This window comes from Natrix helvetica (assembly GCF_964273705.1).
Source record: "Natrix helvetica genome assembly, chromosome: 1".
Taxonomy (NCBI): Eukaryota; Metazoa; Chordata; class Lepidosauria; order Squamata; family Natricidae; genus Natrix; species Natrix helvetica.
Genome location: NC_138548.1, coordinates 217889843 through 217907005, shown reverse-complemented (window position 1 = coordinate 217907005; position 17163 = coordinate 217889843). Strand labels below are relative to the sequence as shown.

At 41.9% G+C, this 17163-nt stretch overlaps 1 protein-coding gene across 1 annotated transcript in view; it reads left to right on the top strand.

Annotated features, from left to right (window-relative positions):
* The window catches only part of BIN2 (bridging integrator 2), a 44444-nt gene extending 27744 nt beyond the window's left edge, over positions 1–16700 (top strand). Inside the window, exons 9-13 of the mRNA XM_081946898.1 lie at positions 2509–2591; positions 5219–6035; positions 13766–13837; positions 14109–14204; positions 16445–16700. Coding sequence (XP_081803024.1) covers positions 2509–2591; positions 5219–6035; positions 13766–13837; positions 14109–14204; positions 16445–16555 — 1179 coding nt within the window. The 3' untranslated portion in view covers positions 16556–16700. The remainder of the gene's footprint in view (positions 1–2508; positions 2592–5218; positions 6036–13765; positions 13838–14108; positions 14205–16444) is intronic.
* The last annotated feature ends 463 nt before the right edge of the window (positions 16701–17163 follow it).

The window sequence follows — 17163 nt, the reverse complement described above, 5'->3', positions numbered from 1 at the left end:
GAAACTTTCCTAATGTATCAGCAGGGAAATTCAAATCCAGGAAGCCCCTTCTGGCACTTGCACGATATCCAGGATGACATATAGATGACCCCACAAAAAAAGGTGCCAGGCTTTGAATTACACCACCAATGGACAATCCTGAATAGGCTTTGCACCTCACGCGGCATCTGCTGGGACTCTCTGTACAAATGGGGCATAATATCCCCCCACCCCCCCGGTGTGACTAGTGGATCTCATATCAAACTGTAGAACACATCATGACCAGCTGTAAGCCAAAGGCATATACTGGTCCAGTATCTGATTTTTGAAAATATAAAGAATGCTGTGTTTCAATGATTAGATGACCGCAGGGTGCTTAGATCTGGCCCGTGGGGCCACCCTGGAAACAGCAAAGGACCGGCCCACTGTGCCTCTGTCAGCAAAAACGGAGCTCAGGAGGGCTGTGTGCGGCCATCCTGAGCTCCATTTTCACTGGCAGATCGTTGCAGGAGGCATCACAGCTGAAAACAGAGCTTGGGGGCACGTTTTCGCTGGCAGGGTGCTCGGGCCATCACAGTCGCCCCCAACATGAGTGACATTGAGCTGGCCGTGCCCCCCCCTCAACGTCAAACAGAACCCCGATGCGGCCCTCAATAAAATAGAGTTTGACACCCCTGGTCTAGACGTTTGTATTTGAACATAGATCTTTTAACAGTTATATTTTGTGTTCTACTAATCTAGATGAAACATTAGTATCTATTGCTAGTCCATGTATGTTATGCCATATGCTAAATAAAATAAATAAATAAATAAATAACTGATCAGAATTACCCCCAATTCTATACATACAAACCCATTTATTTAGTTTTGTAAACTTCCTGCAAATAACAAATTCTGAATCAACTATTCAAGTTGCCTCCTGCCTGCCCAGGTAAAGGCAAATTCTTTCTACTACTACTCTTCCCTCAACAGCTTCAACTGTTGAATGGATATGGGAATGGCCAGCTTATGCAGGCAGTTCTGTTGATCACACTGATTAAAAGTCAAGGAGTCCTTGAGTGAAGCTCAACTCATTGATTTCCGGAATGCATCCATGTAGGAAAAACATGGAATTGATTTGTTTAAGAGGCTGCTTGATCTGAGATGCTTTAATCTCTGACCCAGTGATTTTTTGATAGTCTCCCAACCAAATATACATTTGATCGTACCTTGCCCAAATTTTAAGATCAGGCAAATTTGGCTAAGAGTGCAATCTGCAGTAACCATGGACACGTAGATAGAACCAGTGGTGTGCTTCAACCAGTCTAAGAACCGGTTCGTTGAGCGCCCACTTTGCGCATGCTCGCTTGCTTCGCTTGCACCAAACAGGTCCTTTGTGCACGCACTATACAGGTGCTTTGCTCGCGCCCCCCAAAAGGCGCTTCACACAGTGGGTTTAAACAAAGCTAAACAACTTAGTAAAACAGCTGAGGAGCAGCACTCGGCTCTGTTGTGCCTATCAGCTGGGCTAAAAAAAAGGGAAATATATGTCAGTGTAACGTAGGAACGGGTGGACGGGCCCACCTGAAGGTCAGAGTGAACCGGTTCACTCTCAGCTGATCTTCTGAGCTACTGGTTCGCCCAAACCAGTCTGAACCGGTAGAATCCCAACCCTGGATAGAACCCATTTTCTCCCATTATGTCAGTCTTTCCAGGCAGACCAGACAGGAAACACAACCACATAAGCTATTTCTTTTTTTTACTGTAAAGCTATATTAATAGATACATTAATAATAGAATCTTGCAAATCTGAAAGTACAGTTCTCCTGCCATCTGCTTTACAGCCTGAGAAACTAGGAAGGGTCTGTTTTCAGCTGCTTGCTTCACCCACTATCCAGTGGGTTATGCTGTCTCTTATCCCCTAGGTGGCATCTCTTTGCCCTGTCTCCCAAGTTCTTTCTCACATACCATTGCACTCTAACTGAGAATGATTCTCAAAACAGAGATGCTAATCTACCAATCAAAAGACACTAGGCAATTCTCCCATATTCCAAACAGATTCAGACAACAGTGTAAAAACACAGCAGGGTTACAGTTGGGTGATAATGTCCTAGGGTTCACTGTCAGCACTCTTGTAAAATATTGTGCATGGGGTCCAGAAAAACCATAAACTCTTCTATAGCAATAAGTCTTTCCTTCACATTATTGTATTTTTCTTCTGTGTGGAAATGTCTGCAGGTTAATTGTGTCCTGCTAAACCCTGCAAAAGCAGAAGGATGTGATTTTTATGTAACATTCAGAAATTGATATTTCAGTTGTTGAGCCACAGTTTCCATTTTTACTGGGCGAAGGAAGAGTTATTATTTAGCCAATGGCACCTTGAAATCCTCATCAAGAATAAATTCAGGAAACAGAGTTAATAAGTTGAACGAGTGACAACTGTAATAATAATAGATAATGATAATAAAGTTGAAGATGATGATTATGGTGATGTGTCCTTGTGACTGTTGGGTACGAATGTTTTTTTCCCCTAATTCTTCCTGCTTCTAGCTAAACCATGACTTGTATGATGTAATGAGCAAACTGGAGAACCAACATTCCAATAAAGTTTTCATCATTAAAGGGGTCTCCAGGTAAGCGATTTCCTTTTTGCTACAGATATGTTAGGAATCTGAGCAGCATCCCGGGAATGCTGAGGGGGGGAAAAAACTCCCTCTCATTCCAAGTAGCTATCAAGTGATCGAGCTTGTTTGCTTTTGTTATGGATTAGAAAATTTAGAACACATCTTCATTAAAGAGATTCTTAAGATTATTTAGAAGAAAATATTCATAAAATCAAGATGTGATTTTTTTTAAAAAAAGAATGTAAGTAGCAATGGTAGAGCAGGCAGAGAAAAAGCAAACAAACACAGACGCCTGAGGGGCATCTCAGCTTTAATAAGATTGGAGAAGGAAGGAAGGAAGGAAGGAAGGAAGGAAGGAAGGAAGGAAGGAAGGAAGGAAGGAAGCTGGGAGGGAGGGAGAGGAGGAGGAGGAGGGGAGAGAAAAGGAGGAGTGGGAGGAAGGAAGGAATGATGGAGGGAGGGGAGGAGGAGGAGGAGGAGAAAGAGGGAGGGAGCAATTGAAGGAAGGAAAGGAAGGAAGGAAGGAGGGAGAGGAGGAGGAGGAGGGGAGAGAAAAGGAGGAGTGGGAGGAAGGAAGGAATGATGGAGGGAGGGGAGGAGGAGGAGGAGGAGAAAGAGGGAGGGAGCAATTGAAGGAAGGAAAGGAAGGAAGGAAGGAGGGAGGGAGGAGGAGGAGGGGTGAGAGGAGGAGGAGGAGGAAGGAAGGAAGGAAAGATGGAGGGAGGGGGGAGGAGGAGAAGGAGTGAGTGAGTAATCGAAGGAAGGAAGGAAGGAAGGAAGGAAGGAAGGAAGGAAGGAAGCTGGGAGGGAGGGAGAGGAGGAGGAGGAGGGGAGAGAAAAGGAGGAGTGGGAGGAAGGAAGGAATGATGGAGGGAGAGGAGGAGGAGGAGGAGGAGAAAGAGGGAGGGAGCAATTGAAGGAAGGAAAGGAAGGAAGGAAGGAGGGAGGAAGGAGGAGGAGGGGTGAGAGGAGGAGGAGGAGGAAGGAAGGAAGGAAGGAAAGATGGAGGGAGGGGGGAGGAGGAGAAGGAGTGAGTGAGTAATCGAAGGAAGGAAAGGAAGGAAGGAAGCTTTTGCAATAATTTCAACCATACAGGTAGCTGATTCTATTACTTCTGAATCATTATTGAAAAAGGTAAAGCCTATTCTGAAGTTCAGTGACCACCAAAATAATGAGGTGGATTTAGTTAGCTTGAAACTAAAAGTAATTAATAATCCCACAGGCTCTTCTTGAATATAACAGCACTTCTTCTATATAATTATCTTCAAAGGAGTCTTTTAATTAGATCTAGTACTGAATTTTGCCGATTGGCAAATTTAAAAACTGTCTTGCTGTATCACTCACTTTTTGCCATACAGGTGAAAAGGAATCATGCAGTTAAAGGGGCATTGGGACCAGACAGCTGGCCCCTTGCAAAATTCATGCACTTTTCCTCACGCTCTATATTGCATTCTTATAAAACTTGTATGAGAATGAAGAGAGAGATTGTTCCTTCCAGCAATTTTGGCCTGTGTGCTTCAGGTGAAGCTCAATTATAGTGACAGGTGCTCGGTCGCCATATCTGGAACCCCATATCCGTTTTTGCTCACAATAAGGATCCATTTTCACTGCACTATAAAAAATACTTACAATTTCTATGGAAAGCAAGTGTATAGTAAGAGACAGAGTATGTGTAACAAGTTTTGGAACACCTAGTGGGTAATACAAACTGGAGAGGGGAAAGCTACAGAATTTCTGATGGTTAGAATTCTACCTGAACAAGTTTCAGTGCTGTGAAGAATGCAGCATGTCCCAAGTAGTGGCTTCCCCGAGTTTGATTGCATCGACTGTCCCCAAAAGTGACCTTTAACTTCCATACTGACTTAGGATGGTGCGAGTGGTTGTCTAATGCAATCTGAAGGCAGTGGTGGGTTCCTGTCGGTTTAACAACCGGTTCGGTGATGGCGCGCTTCGCACATGCGCAGTTTTAAGAAAACTTACCTTCCGTGTTACTGCTGGGAAGTAACACAGCTGAGGCGCGGCAATCCACTCTGCCGCGGGAATCAGCTGAGAAAATATAGGTCAGTAAAGTGTGGGGGCGGGCAGGTGAGCGGGTCCACCTGATAGTTGGAGCGAACCGGTTCACTCCCAGCTGATCGTCGGAGCTACTGGTTCGCCCGAACTGGTCCAAACCGGTAAAATCCCACCCCTGTCTGAAGGGCATCGTGAGGTGAGTTTTAATGAGGAATAGCCTTCAAACCACATGTTCTCCCAGCGGTTTCCAACTGAACCGCAAAAATTAATTAAGTCATACAGCTGTTCAGAACTGACTGTGTAGTTTTCTGTTGTTTTAAAGTATGATAATGCTTTTGCAATTCTTTTATTTGGCATTTGAAATGCCTACATGTGGCCTTCATTTGAGTATAAATGTCTAAATAAGGCTTGGATTCGCAAACGGGTTGAGGCTGCAACTCCCCAAATTCATAACCGGAAGTGCAAAGTGAATTCCAGATGAAGATTCTTGGACTTGTAATCTCAGAATATATGAAGGCTGCCCAGCTGGGGAATGTTGAACTAATTAAAAGTTGGATTGTTGGAGGTTGCATATTCAAATATTCTAAGACTGGCTAATGTTTGTTTTTTCCCGCCCAATGCAGCAATAGAGGCTCTTTGGTTATTTCATCCCCAGTAAGCCCAACTAGCAACTCTTTTCTACCAGCAGGGAATAGCATAAATGAGATCTCCATATCTCTCCTTGCCCCAAATCAAGAAACAGAAACTATTTCAGCCACCAAGGTGGCATCCACAACTGTATATGATGATGAAGCAAAAGAAGAGGTCAAAGGTTTGCAAAATGAGGCTGGCCAGGGTGCTGAGTCAGACTCTCAGGCTGCTAGTGGAACAGAAGGCAAACGCCAAGAGACCCAACTGGAAGAGCTTGAGGCTGTTTCCGACAGGACCCTTGAGGCAGTGGCAAAGAACCTTGCAACCGAGATTTTGTCACAGGCTATGGTTGAAGCTGCTGACAAGAGGCAGAGCCTTTCTAAAGATTCCAAAGATCCTGAACAACAGCCCTTCTTGGAGAAAAACATTGATGCCAATGATACACCTGGAACAGGGGATGGTTCCCCACCCCAGGGAAAGGATGAAATCCCAACTCTACTGAAAGGCGACCTTGAGCTTGCCAAAGAGATCCAGGGTGAGATGCAGATTCAGAAAGCGAATGGTCAGAACCACGAAGGGCCACCTGAGGAGAGCTCTTCTTGCCCTGAAGATGATCCCCAAGGTCTTCCCTCTTCAACCAAAGAGGAAGGAGACACAGAAGAAGTCCCATCTGCAACCGATGTATCTGCTACACCCAACACGGAGACAGATGAGAGTAGCCACAGCTGCAGAGATGTAGAAGATGATAACAGTAGCAGTGAAGGAAGCATGGAAGAAATTGAGATTTCCCCCAAGGGTACCAATGCTCAGGTAAGAGACGAAAAGAAACCTCACCATCCCCTTTTCCAATTGCCAATCAGACATTAAAAAAGAAAAAACAACTGCTGTAGCTAAAATATTCCAGCAGGGTACCTAAACTAAGTGTTGCAACAATGCAAGGATGCTTCTGCTCTGTAAGTAATTCAGGTGAATAACAATATGATATTTTGCATATTAGACACATCGGTTTGTAGGGGATGGACATGTTTGCTGACCCCCCCCCCACAAAAAAAAAATCAAGAGAAAAATTAAATGCCACTGGCTGCCCACCTCTTTGTTTAGCCACAAAGAACAAGAAGGCAGGAAAACTGAGACACAATTATTTTTATTATATATGTATCAAAAAACTGGCATACAAAACATTTTCTCACAATTCGTTTGGTCACCAGTTAATATCCTATCTTCTCTAAGCAATAGGCCCATCCTTTATTCTTCCTCGTAGTAGAACATAGCCCAAAAACTGTTCCTTGCATTTCTGTTTCTGCAGACATTAACTATTTGTCGATATAGCTTTCTTGGTCATTAAATTATCAACCATTTCCTATGCCAGTGTTTCCCAACCTTGGCAACTTTTAGGAAGTGTGGACTTCGATTCCCAGAAGCCCCAGCCAACATGCTTAATAACTTTGGTAACTTTTAAGATGGGTAGACTAGCAGGGGAATTCTGGGAGTTGAAGTCCACCTACCTTTAAAGTTGTCAAGGTTGGGAAACACTGTCCTATGCATGCCCTCTTAGCTTGATCAAAAGCTTCCTAAACATCCGTAACGGTTTCCTTAGTTTCCTCCGTTTTTTTCTCATTGAGATTGATACAGGAAATAATTGCATTTCCAGGAACATATTACTTGAGAAGTTCCCAACTTTCTCACCCTCCTTTGACCTGAGGATTTTGATATGTGAGATCCCACTTAGTACCTCTCTAAACTGGTTTGAAGTTGTCTCCTCTGAAATTTAGTTTGTATGTACGACTATGCTCCAATTTCACTTTAGGTACACCCTTTAAAGAGGGCGCGGTGGCTCAGTGGCTAAGATGCTGAGCTTGCCGATCAGAAAGGTTGGCAGTTCAGCGGTTTGAATCCCTAGTGCCAACGTAATGGAGTGAGTTCCTGCTATTTTTCCCAGCTTCTGCCAACCTAGCAGTTCGAAAGCATGTAAAAATGCAAGTAGAAAAATAGGAACCACCTCTGGTGGGAAGGTAAAAAGCGTTCCATGCACCTTCAGCATTTAGTCATGCCGGCCACATGACCATGGAGACGTCTTCGGACAGCGCTGGATCTTCAGCTTTGAAACAGAGATGAGCACCACCCCCTAGAGTTGGGAACGACTAGCACATATGTGCGAGGGGAACCTTTACCTTTACCTAGACTCTTTAAATGCAAGATGACATTGTCATTTCCTCCCAAGGCTCCAAATACTTTATTTTATTTTATTTTTCTGTTGGTTAGGAAAGACCTAGGGATTCCATTCCCTTGGGTCTTCTCCAGCTGTCTAGGACATGAGATGGTCAACAGGTCCTCTGAAGGACCTTGAGGTCTGGGTTGAATTTCCTTTCCAGCAGAAATCCAATGAGTTGAAATTTCCCGTTCTTCGTATATTTCTCCTCCCTGGAAGTTCTGACATCAGTCCAGGAGGGAAGATTATGAAAATCTTCTGCCTGGCTTGCTGCTTGGTTATTGTTTCTTCTTCCTGGTATTTTTACTCAAATGCTCTTAACTGGATCCATATTTAAATTCCCGGATCTCTATATCTATGTCTACCTCCTTCACGTACAATCCTGCTCTACAGTGTGCCCTAACCTTTCAATTAAGTTACATCATTTAGTCCCTGCATTCTGCCCAGAAGTTTACTTCTACATTTCAGGAATGGTTACAAAATCATTTTTGTCCTTCCACATTAAAATGCCTTATTGTTTGTTCCCAATATCCCATGTATTGGCATGGAGGCAGTGAAAACCTTATGTCAGATAGTATAACGTGATCTATTTCTTCCTGTATTTGTCTACTTATTATAGAACTGGATGTCTCCATCTCTGGTGTGTCATTCCTAGTTTCATTCCCAATCCTTGGCATTGCACTCTTTTCTGGGGCTTCCTCTGCATTTTAAAACCCAAACACATTCAATTTTTCAAGCCAAGCACATCCTTGCCAACACATTCTTGCCAACACTCATGAAGACAACTCATCGCTTGCCAGGAGAACCTCACTGCAGAAATACATTCCATGAGATTGTTGTTGTTGTTGTTCAGATGCTAAATTGTGTCTGACATTTTGTGACCCCCTATGGACCATAGCACTCCAGATCAACATTTCTCATACACACACACACCCCTCTGCAGATCACACCAAGGGCTCATCTAGTTCAACTATTATTTTTCCTGGAGTTTGTTAGTAGGCCCTGCAAGAGATTGCTCAGCTTCTTACAGTGGTCTGCTTTTCCTACTCATCTGATTATGCTCCATTCTTTCTTTAAAGTGAGATTTCTCAAGGCCATCTTTGCCTGCCAAATTTACCTCCATGTTTAGCAGCACATGTTTTCCAAAAGCCCAAGGCTTGGTGCTGTTGGAAGGCATGACCGACATTTTTTTTTAAAGGGACCATTACATCCCATGAGGAAAACCAACTAGTTTCCTAAAACCACAGAATTTTAGTGTACTAAATCTGCTGCTTCAAACAATCATGTCGATCTTTCAAATTCACATTGTACTTTTGATACCTTCAAAGGACTTGGGGTATCTCAAAAGCCTTCCATTCTTCCACGTATGACTGGTATTTGACCTCTTGGCTGCTGAAGCTCAGAGCTGTGTCAGGCCCAAAGCATAAATGAATTGACAGAAAGGAGTGGAGAGTAACAAAGAGATAGATGGCTTTTAGCCATTGGAAAAACAATGTGCAGCTTTTTCCTCCCTTAATGAGGTTTCTGTAGTTGGAACATAAGAAATGAATATGCTGGAAATGTGGGCAATGTGAAATCATTTTATTATGCCTGGTGGACTCATAAAAAACTGGGAAATTTGGGGTTCAGATACACCCAGTGATACAAAAAAAAATCAACTTTCAATTGAAACCAGAACTTTTCTTGCTGGGATTAATGGATAGACAATTAGAAATGAGTCATAGACCATTGTTTTTGTATATGTTAACTGCTGCAAGATTATTGTTCACATAAAACTGGAAAGACTCTGAAACATATCCGCAATAAAGGAATAGTTAGTGAAGGTGACAGAACTAGCAGAGATGACAACATTATCTTGTCTGATTGGGGAAAGGACAATAACCTCATTTATTAGCGACTGAAACCTCTTATACTAACTTTTTGCTGAAGAGAGAAAAAAATGAACTTGTAATTTTGATGATTAAAAAGGTTAAACTGTGTAAATAAGGAAATTAGGATGTAAACTTAGAAAGAAAGGGTAAAATGTAAGTGGATTTATAATTGCTGTTAAGAACGTTGGAAGGTACTGCCTTATAATGTTTTCTTCTTGTTTCTTGTTTTATTTATTTTTTCACTGTTTTTTCTTTTTTTCTTCTCTAAAAATTGCCTTGTTTTTAACCTTGTTAAAAAAATTATATATCTATCATCTAGATCTATCTATCTATTACCTATCTATCTAATGAAAGAAGTAGAAAAAAATCCCCCCCCCTCCAAAGATCCAGTTTGAAATATGGTATCAGAGGTGGTATTCAGTCAGTTCTGACTGATTCTGGCAAACCAGTAGTGAAAATTTTGAGTAGTTCAGAGAACTGGCAAATACCACCTCTGGCTGTCTCCGCCCCCATCTATTCACCGCCTCCCGAGTCCCAGTTGATCAGCTCGGTCTTCTTCTATTGCCCCGCACAGGAGAACAGAGCTGGAAAACAGGTTAATGGGGTCCGGAGGGAATGGGAATTTTACAATAACCTTCCCCTGGAGTGGGGTGGAAATGGAGATTTTATAGTATCCTTCCCCTGGAGTGGGTTGGGAAGGGAATGGAGATTTTGCAGTCTCCTTCCCCTGCCATGCCCACCAAGCCACGCCCACCAATCCACACCACACCCACAGAATTGGAAGTAAAAAAAAAGACATTTTAAACACTCCTCTGGACTTTTAACTTTTACTATACTTTAATTAAACTTTTCACTTCTATGAATATTTTGAACATTTTCCATTCACATTTTCTACCACAATATTCTAGGAGGCTGATGAATCCTTAAAAGAATTATGAAATCCCTTTAAAATAATAACAATATCAAAGAAATGATGGTCTTTGATAAACCCCTGTATTTGCTAAAGGTTTACCCATGTAGAAGAATTTTGTCTTGGTTTTAGGATGATAATGTGGGAAAAAGTAGAATACAAATAGTTTTAAAGAAGGAGCTCCAGAGTCCTAATATACTATATCATATCCTATGTCATCTTTTTTAAAAATAGTAATCTTATTAAAAAATTACAAGTTCAAAGAAAAAACTAATACAAACCAAGAAAACTAAAAGAATAAGAAGAAAAAAAGAAAGTGCAGAAAACGGAAACAAAAAAATTCAATCTTGATCAACAAAAGTCCACTAAGGTTTACAAGAGGTTTTAAAAAATCTATTTTAATTTTAATAAATTAAAAAAACCAACTTTATTTTTTCCCCTTTTCTTTTTAACTATCTTGAATTTTAGTTCCTTCAAATAAGGCTCTAAAACATTTTTTTCATTTTTTTTGTCCCTTCTCAAAAAAACATTCAAAGTCTTTTGTGGATGGAAAACATTGGAACATTGGAAAATTATCCAGGTCACTCTATGGTTATCTGTACACCCCTTTTAATTATTAAGATATCAACCAATTTCTTTTGTATGTCCAGTGTAGCATCTTTGTTCATATCATTATTGTAGCCTGTCATTTTAAATGCAGTTTCAGAACAATCTTGTCTGGTAAAACTGTGCCTCTTTCGTAACATCTTTTAAATGTAGTCTATCTATAGAGGTAAAGGTAAAGATTCCCCTGCAAATGTGTGCTAGCCGTTTCCAGCTCTAGGGGGCTCATCTCCGTTTCTAAGCTGAGGAGCCAGCGCTGTCCAAAGATGTCTCCATGGTCATGTGGCCGGCATGACTAAACACTGAAGGCAGAGGTGGGTTCCTACTAGTTTGGACCAGTTCAGCTGAACCGGTAGTGGTATGCCGGCCTGGGTCACTGGAACCAGCAGCGACCCAGGCCTGCCATGTCTCCAAACTGGTTTCCTGGTCAGCGCAGCATTTTTTTTTCATTAGTTAATGTTCTGCGCACGCGCAGACCTATTTATAGGCAACATGCACGGAGCAAATTTGGGTGGGCAACCCACCCCTGACCAAAGGCACACAGAGCACTGTTATCTTCCCACCAAAGTGATCCCTATTTTTCCACTTGCATTTTATATGTTTTCAAACTGCTAGGTTGGCAGAAGCTGGCACAAATTAGGGAAGCTCACTCCGCTATGCTGTGCTAGGGATTCGAACCGCTGAACTGTCGACCTTCTAATCAACAAGCTCAGCATCTTAGCCACTGAGCCACTGCGTCCCTTATCTATAGAGCTAGACACTCTTAAAATAAACTTCTGGATCCATTGTTTAAAAATATCCTCCAATATGTCCAATGTTTAAATATTTTGTTTCATGCTGTATTAGTAAGTCAAATACAAGTTCTCCTTTAATTGAAATCTTTAGTAACTGTACTAATCGAGACCTACCTGATCAGAAATTATACTGAATCCCTTGATTTTGTGGGAATCATGACAATCTCAACATCTCTCATATACTGGAGATAAAAGTATCTGCAGAAGGGGTCTTTGCATATGTAAGTAAGTTTCCCACTGCAAAAGTTGGCCTTCTAACATAGGAAGTATAATAGCTGAGAGGTGGTATTCAGCAGGTTCTGACCAGTTCTGGAGAACCAGTAGCGGAAATTTTGAGTAGTTCAGCGAAGTGGTAAATCCCACTTCTGACTGGCCCCGCCCCCACCTATTCTCTGCCTCCCGAGTCCCAGCTGATTGGAAGGGAATGGGGATTTTGCAGTAACCTTCCCCGGGAGTGGGAAGGGAGTGGAGATTTTACAGTATCCTTCCCCTGCCATGCCACACAGACCAAGCCACACCACATACACCAAGCCACGCCTGCAGAATCAGTAATTTTTTTTTTTTGAATCCCAATGGCTCAAACAGAACAAGCTGAGTTAGCTAATTCATGCCATTCTCACTCTGTGAGGGAGTAGGTCTATTTCTGCATGCTGCTGATGACTAAATTATCACGCAATTAATATACACATTGCAGTGCCTGACTCTAACAAGAAATTAAACAGCCAGAATCATAAGGGGCTGAAACAAAGAGGTTCTAAAGAATTTGGGCTATCATGTTGGTTTCATTAGAGGCATTACAGTCTTTACTTAGTGAGAAACTTCTATTGTAATAATTAAGTCTTTTTTCACCTCATCTCTAGTTGAATGTAAAAAGCCGCTTTGAATTTTTAAACAGGTATTTTTGGAAGTTTCCTAAGAAAGGAATCCCCCGCCCTAGTAATAGTCATCTCTCCTTTCCATTTCCTTCAGGCACAAAGCTGGGATTGCATAAAGACAGAGCTTTTAACTATATAATCTGTTGAATTTACTGGCCTGGTTTATAATGGTAAACCACAATGGATAGCTCTAGGTGAGAATGACCTTGAGGCATGAGGGGAAGAGAAGCTGAAAATGATCAGACAAAAGGACAGGGAGTACCAGTGGCTTAACGGTCAGAGAAAGAAACTTAGGAAGGATCCACCCTAATTGATCAGAATGTTAAAAGTGAGAGCGGGAAATTTGTACTTCAAGACTTACAAGAGTCTGTTAATGTAACTTTATAATAAAGAAGAATTATTTTGTCTCGTTGTGTTTCCTGACTAGTCTACTTGGGAGGCTGACAACACAGCATAGGAAGCCAAAAACAACCAAGCTATATGGATTAATAACAGGGGAGACCCTCATCTGAATTTTGTCTATGGAGATTTTAAGTCAGAAGTCACCAACTGGTGGTCCACGGACCACTGTGGTCCGAGGGAGGGAGGGAGGGAGGGAGGGAGGGAGGGAGGGAGGGAGGAGAGATTGCGGTGTTTTGTTTTCTGTGGGAAATAGGTCCAAATGGCTCTTTGAGTGTTTAAGGTTGCAGAAACAGGCGGCCAAGCTAAGTGCCTGAAGGACCCCATCCTGTCACAGGGAGTCCAGGCACTTCAGCGAGCAGCGCACTGGATTCATATTAGTGGTCTGCAGGATTTAAAATTATTAACTTAGTGGTCCCTGAGGTCCAAAAGGTTGGTGACCTCTGTTCTAGGTCATCCAAGTCACCGCCCCGAGTCCCTTTTTGGGAGAGGGGGCGGTTTAGAAATGTGAATAAATAAATAATAACTAAATAAAGTCATGGTTGTCCCAAAAATGGTTTTTCAAGAGGCAACTGGACTTTCTGGGCTTCTTGGATGAGAAGCGAAACATCTTCAAAGAAAAACCAGAAAGTCCAGTTGCCTATTGAAAAAGCACCTTTGGGTCATCTGTATCTTGTTTGTCTGTAAAATGTTGAAAGCTTTTAATTGTAAAAGACTGCTACCTCATCATTCCCCAGGGATCTGAATATCAGGGATCTGAAGATCAGGGATCTGAAGATCAGGGATCTGAAGATCAGGGATCTGATTCCCGATCTCCTTATACCTGAGCAATATCTTTTTCCCTGTCCCTTAAATAACCATATGGTCTTTTTGCTTCAGATCATTGCTAGTTTTTTCCCAGAAGCTAAAGAAGAGAATGAGAACAAGCTACCCTTGGGATTCCTATTCAAGGTAAGATGCAGCAATCAGAGAGCTGGCTTTTAGGCTTCCCCAGCTAATGAGTCATAAAAACCCAGATATGAATTAAGGGAGAGTGTTAATTCCAAGCCTTGTCCACTGAGACCATTGCTGACTTTTTAAATTTTACTTTAAACATTATTTTTTCAGCCTTTTCTGTAGTATTCAGTTCAGAAGTGGGATGGATGGATGAAGAGCTGAGATGCCCATTTTACCTGCCCTAATTTATTATTTTCACATTTTATGTGAAAATTTTATGTTCCAGGCTCAAGCAATTCAAGCTCATGCTTCAGAAGATGACAATCACCTTCAGTTTGGAGAAGGAGACATCATACTTGTGATATCAGACATTCAAGCGGAGGTAACATCTGAGGACTTGTTTGCCATGACAATTTGAAATACAGTGCACAAAGGAGGCTGTAATTTAGAGATGGGCGTCCCTTAGTCCTCCCATGTCATACTGAACTACAACTCCCAGAAGATCCAGCTAGGATGCTCAAACCCCTCTGCAACCTCCTACATGGGATTGATAGACACATTTATGATATTTAGGTGCTTCAATGTTTCTCACTCCTTCCCAGTTCTTATGAGGTTGAGGCGATGCAGCAGTGGCAACAGGAAAGCAACTCTTGGTCCAGAAAGATGAGCCACATAGCTGGGCTGCTAGAGGGAGGGAAAGCAGTAGAGTTGAAGAAGAACACCAATTCTGTTCACCCTGTATGAGGGTATCTCTGCCTAGCAGGGAGGAGTGTGCACACAAGCTAGGTTTTTTTTTTTGCTAAGAAAGAAAGTCTCTGTCCAATATAGAGAAAAGAGAAGGGAAAGCCAATGAGGGAAACAGCAAAATACAGCCAGATCTCTCTAAGCAGATCTCTGCTTAGCAGCAAGAGAGAAGGAAAAGAAAACCAGGATTTGGACAGTTCTTGGAAGGGCAGATCCCTAGATTATATCGTCACCCAACATATTGAAAAATATGTTGGGTGATGTAATAATATCCATGATGAATATATGATATTGAAAAAATGCAGTGTGCATCTACCCAGTAACAAAAGCAAAGTAAAAACTGGGGCCAGCTATAAAATAACAGTCGTGATAAAATAAATAAATAAAAAGTATTTCATATAAGGGAAAGGGAAAGGTTCCCCTCGCACATATGTGCTAGTCGTTCCCAACTCTAGAGGGCGGTGCTCATCTCCGTTTCAAAGCTGAAGAGCCAGGGCTGTCCGAAGACGTCTCCGTGGTCATGTGGCCGGCATGACTAAACGCTGAAGGTGCATGGAACGCTTTTTACCTTCCCACCAGAGGTGGTTCCTATTTTTCTACTTGCATTTTTACATGCTTTCGAACTGCTAGATTGGCAGAAGCTTGGACAAGTAATGGGAGCTCACTCCGTTACGCGGCGCTAGGGATTCGAACCGCCAAACTGCCGACCTTTCTGATTGACAAGCTCAGCATCTTAGCCCCTGAGCCACCACGTCCCTTAAGAAGTATTTCATATGTATGTGTTTAATAGTAATACCATTTGCCAGTAACTCATCCGGGACTTTTATATTAAGGTAAAAAAAAAATTTCAGAGTCATAGCCCTTGGGCTAATTAACTAGTCCTCATGCACACTCATGGTAATTTTGAGTCTGAAACCCCTGAGCTAGAACAGTTCAGGAGAGGCAGCCACTATTCTAAACTGCAGAAGAGAGATGAAAGGAAGAGCACTTTCAGGAGTTGACTTCTTGGTCCAGTGTTGGACTCCGCATAGTATGGTATGATGTATACCTTGCCTTCTTCAAGTCTTGAACCTTGGGCCTTCTCCTCCTTGCAAAGCAGAACCTCTGTTTGACAAAAAATAAGGTGTAATTTGGAGTCACCTGTTCTGCAAATGTTCTTGCTGAAAATGTTGCCATGTTCTTGCTGTTGCCATGAGGTTTCAGGTCTATTTACTTCTCTCTCTTTGCATGGTTGTGTCTGATATGACCACAGTCCTCCATTAATCATTAACTCTCCCTTTAGCAGAAACAACACTGATCAGTTTTTTTCCTATAAAAGTAGCTACAGGTAGTCCTTGACTTACAACAGTCCGCTTAGTGACTGTTCGAACAAATGTGGGAAGAAAAGTCATATAATGGGACGATACTCACTTAACCCATTTCTCACTTAGCAACGTAAATATTGGGCTCAATTGTGGTCGTAAGTTGAGGACTACCTGTAGAGAGTGTGTGTGTGTGTGTGTGTGTGTGTGTGTGTGTGTGTGAGTGAAACACCAGGCTAGAAACTGGGAGACCGTGAATTATACTCCCACCGTAGACACAAAGACTGCCAAATGATTTTGGGCCAGTCCCTCTCTCTCAGCCCTTGAAAGGCGACAAGGACAAGCCACTTTCAAATGTTGCTAAGAAAACTGCAGGGACTACTCAACCCTTATAGACATCGCACTGTTAGCATAATGATGACTATCACTTGTAATGCCCTACATTTAGCATCTTTGAAGACTTATTTTCTATGCATAAGGATTCAAGTCACCTTTCCAAATTTCTAAATTATAACGAACAGGAGTGTGCTTATAGAAAATCTCTGACTGAAGTTTGTTTACTTGTTTTCTTTTCCAGGAAAAAGGATTTTGGATGGGAGTAAAAGAAAGTGATTGGAAGGAAAATCAAGATATGCTGCAGAAAGGCATTTTCCCCCAGGTCCTCATCAGAGCGGTCCCTCTGAAATAAGCTCAAAAGCAACAGAAGGAAGGAAGGAAGGAAGGAAGGAAGGAAGGAAGGAAGGAAGGAAGGAAGGAAGGAAGGAAGGAAGGAAGCAAGCAAGCAAGCAAGCAAGCAAGCAAGCAAGCAAGCAAGCAAGCAAGCAAGCAAGCAAGCAAGCAAGCAAGCAAGCAAGCCACATTTTCCAAAATCTAGTTTTTTATAATTATTAAATTATGTTTTTCCTCCAGTCCATCTGCCTCACATCAGTATAATACCATGCAGGTGGCAATATTTATGATATATGAATTGAATAATATGAGTTCCATCTATTATAAGTCAGAAACTGGCAATCTTTTAAAAAAATTGTCCTTCTGAGGCCTCTGCTCCAGAAGTACTTTTCTAAAATGGAACATCACCATAAATAGTCCTATTATAGAATAGCTGATAGCCTACTTATACAGTTGGGGGTTCTGGATCATTTACTCACCCTGACTCCTCAAGGAAGTCCTTCATTTAAGTTAGCTGCAATTTCGTTGCATTCATCTACTGGAAAAAATAATACAATTAATAATTGCGGTCCAATGATGCTTTTCTAGAATAAGTTAAATGATTATTCATAGAATGGAAAAAGTAAG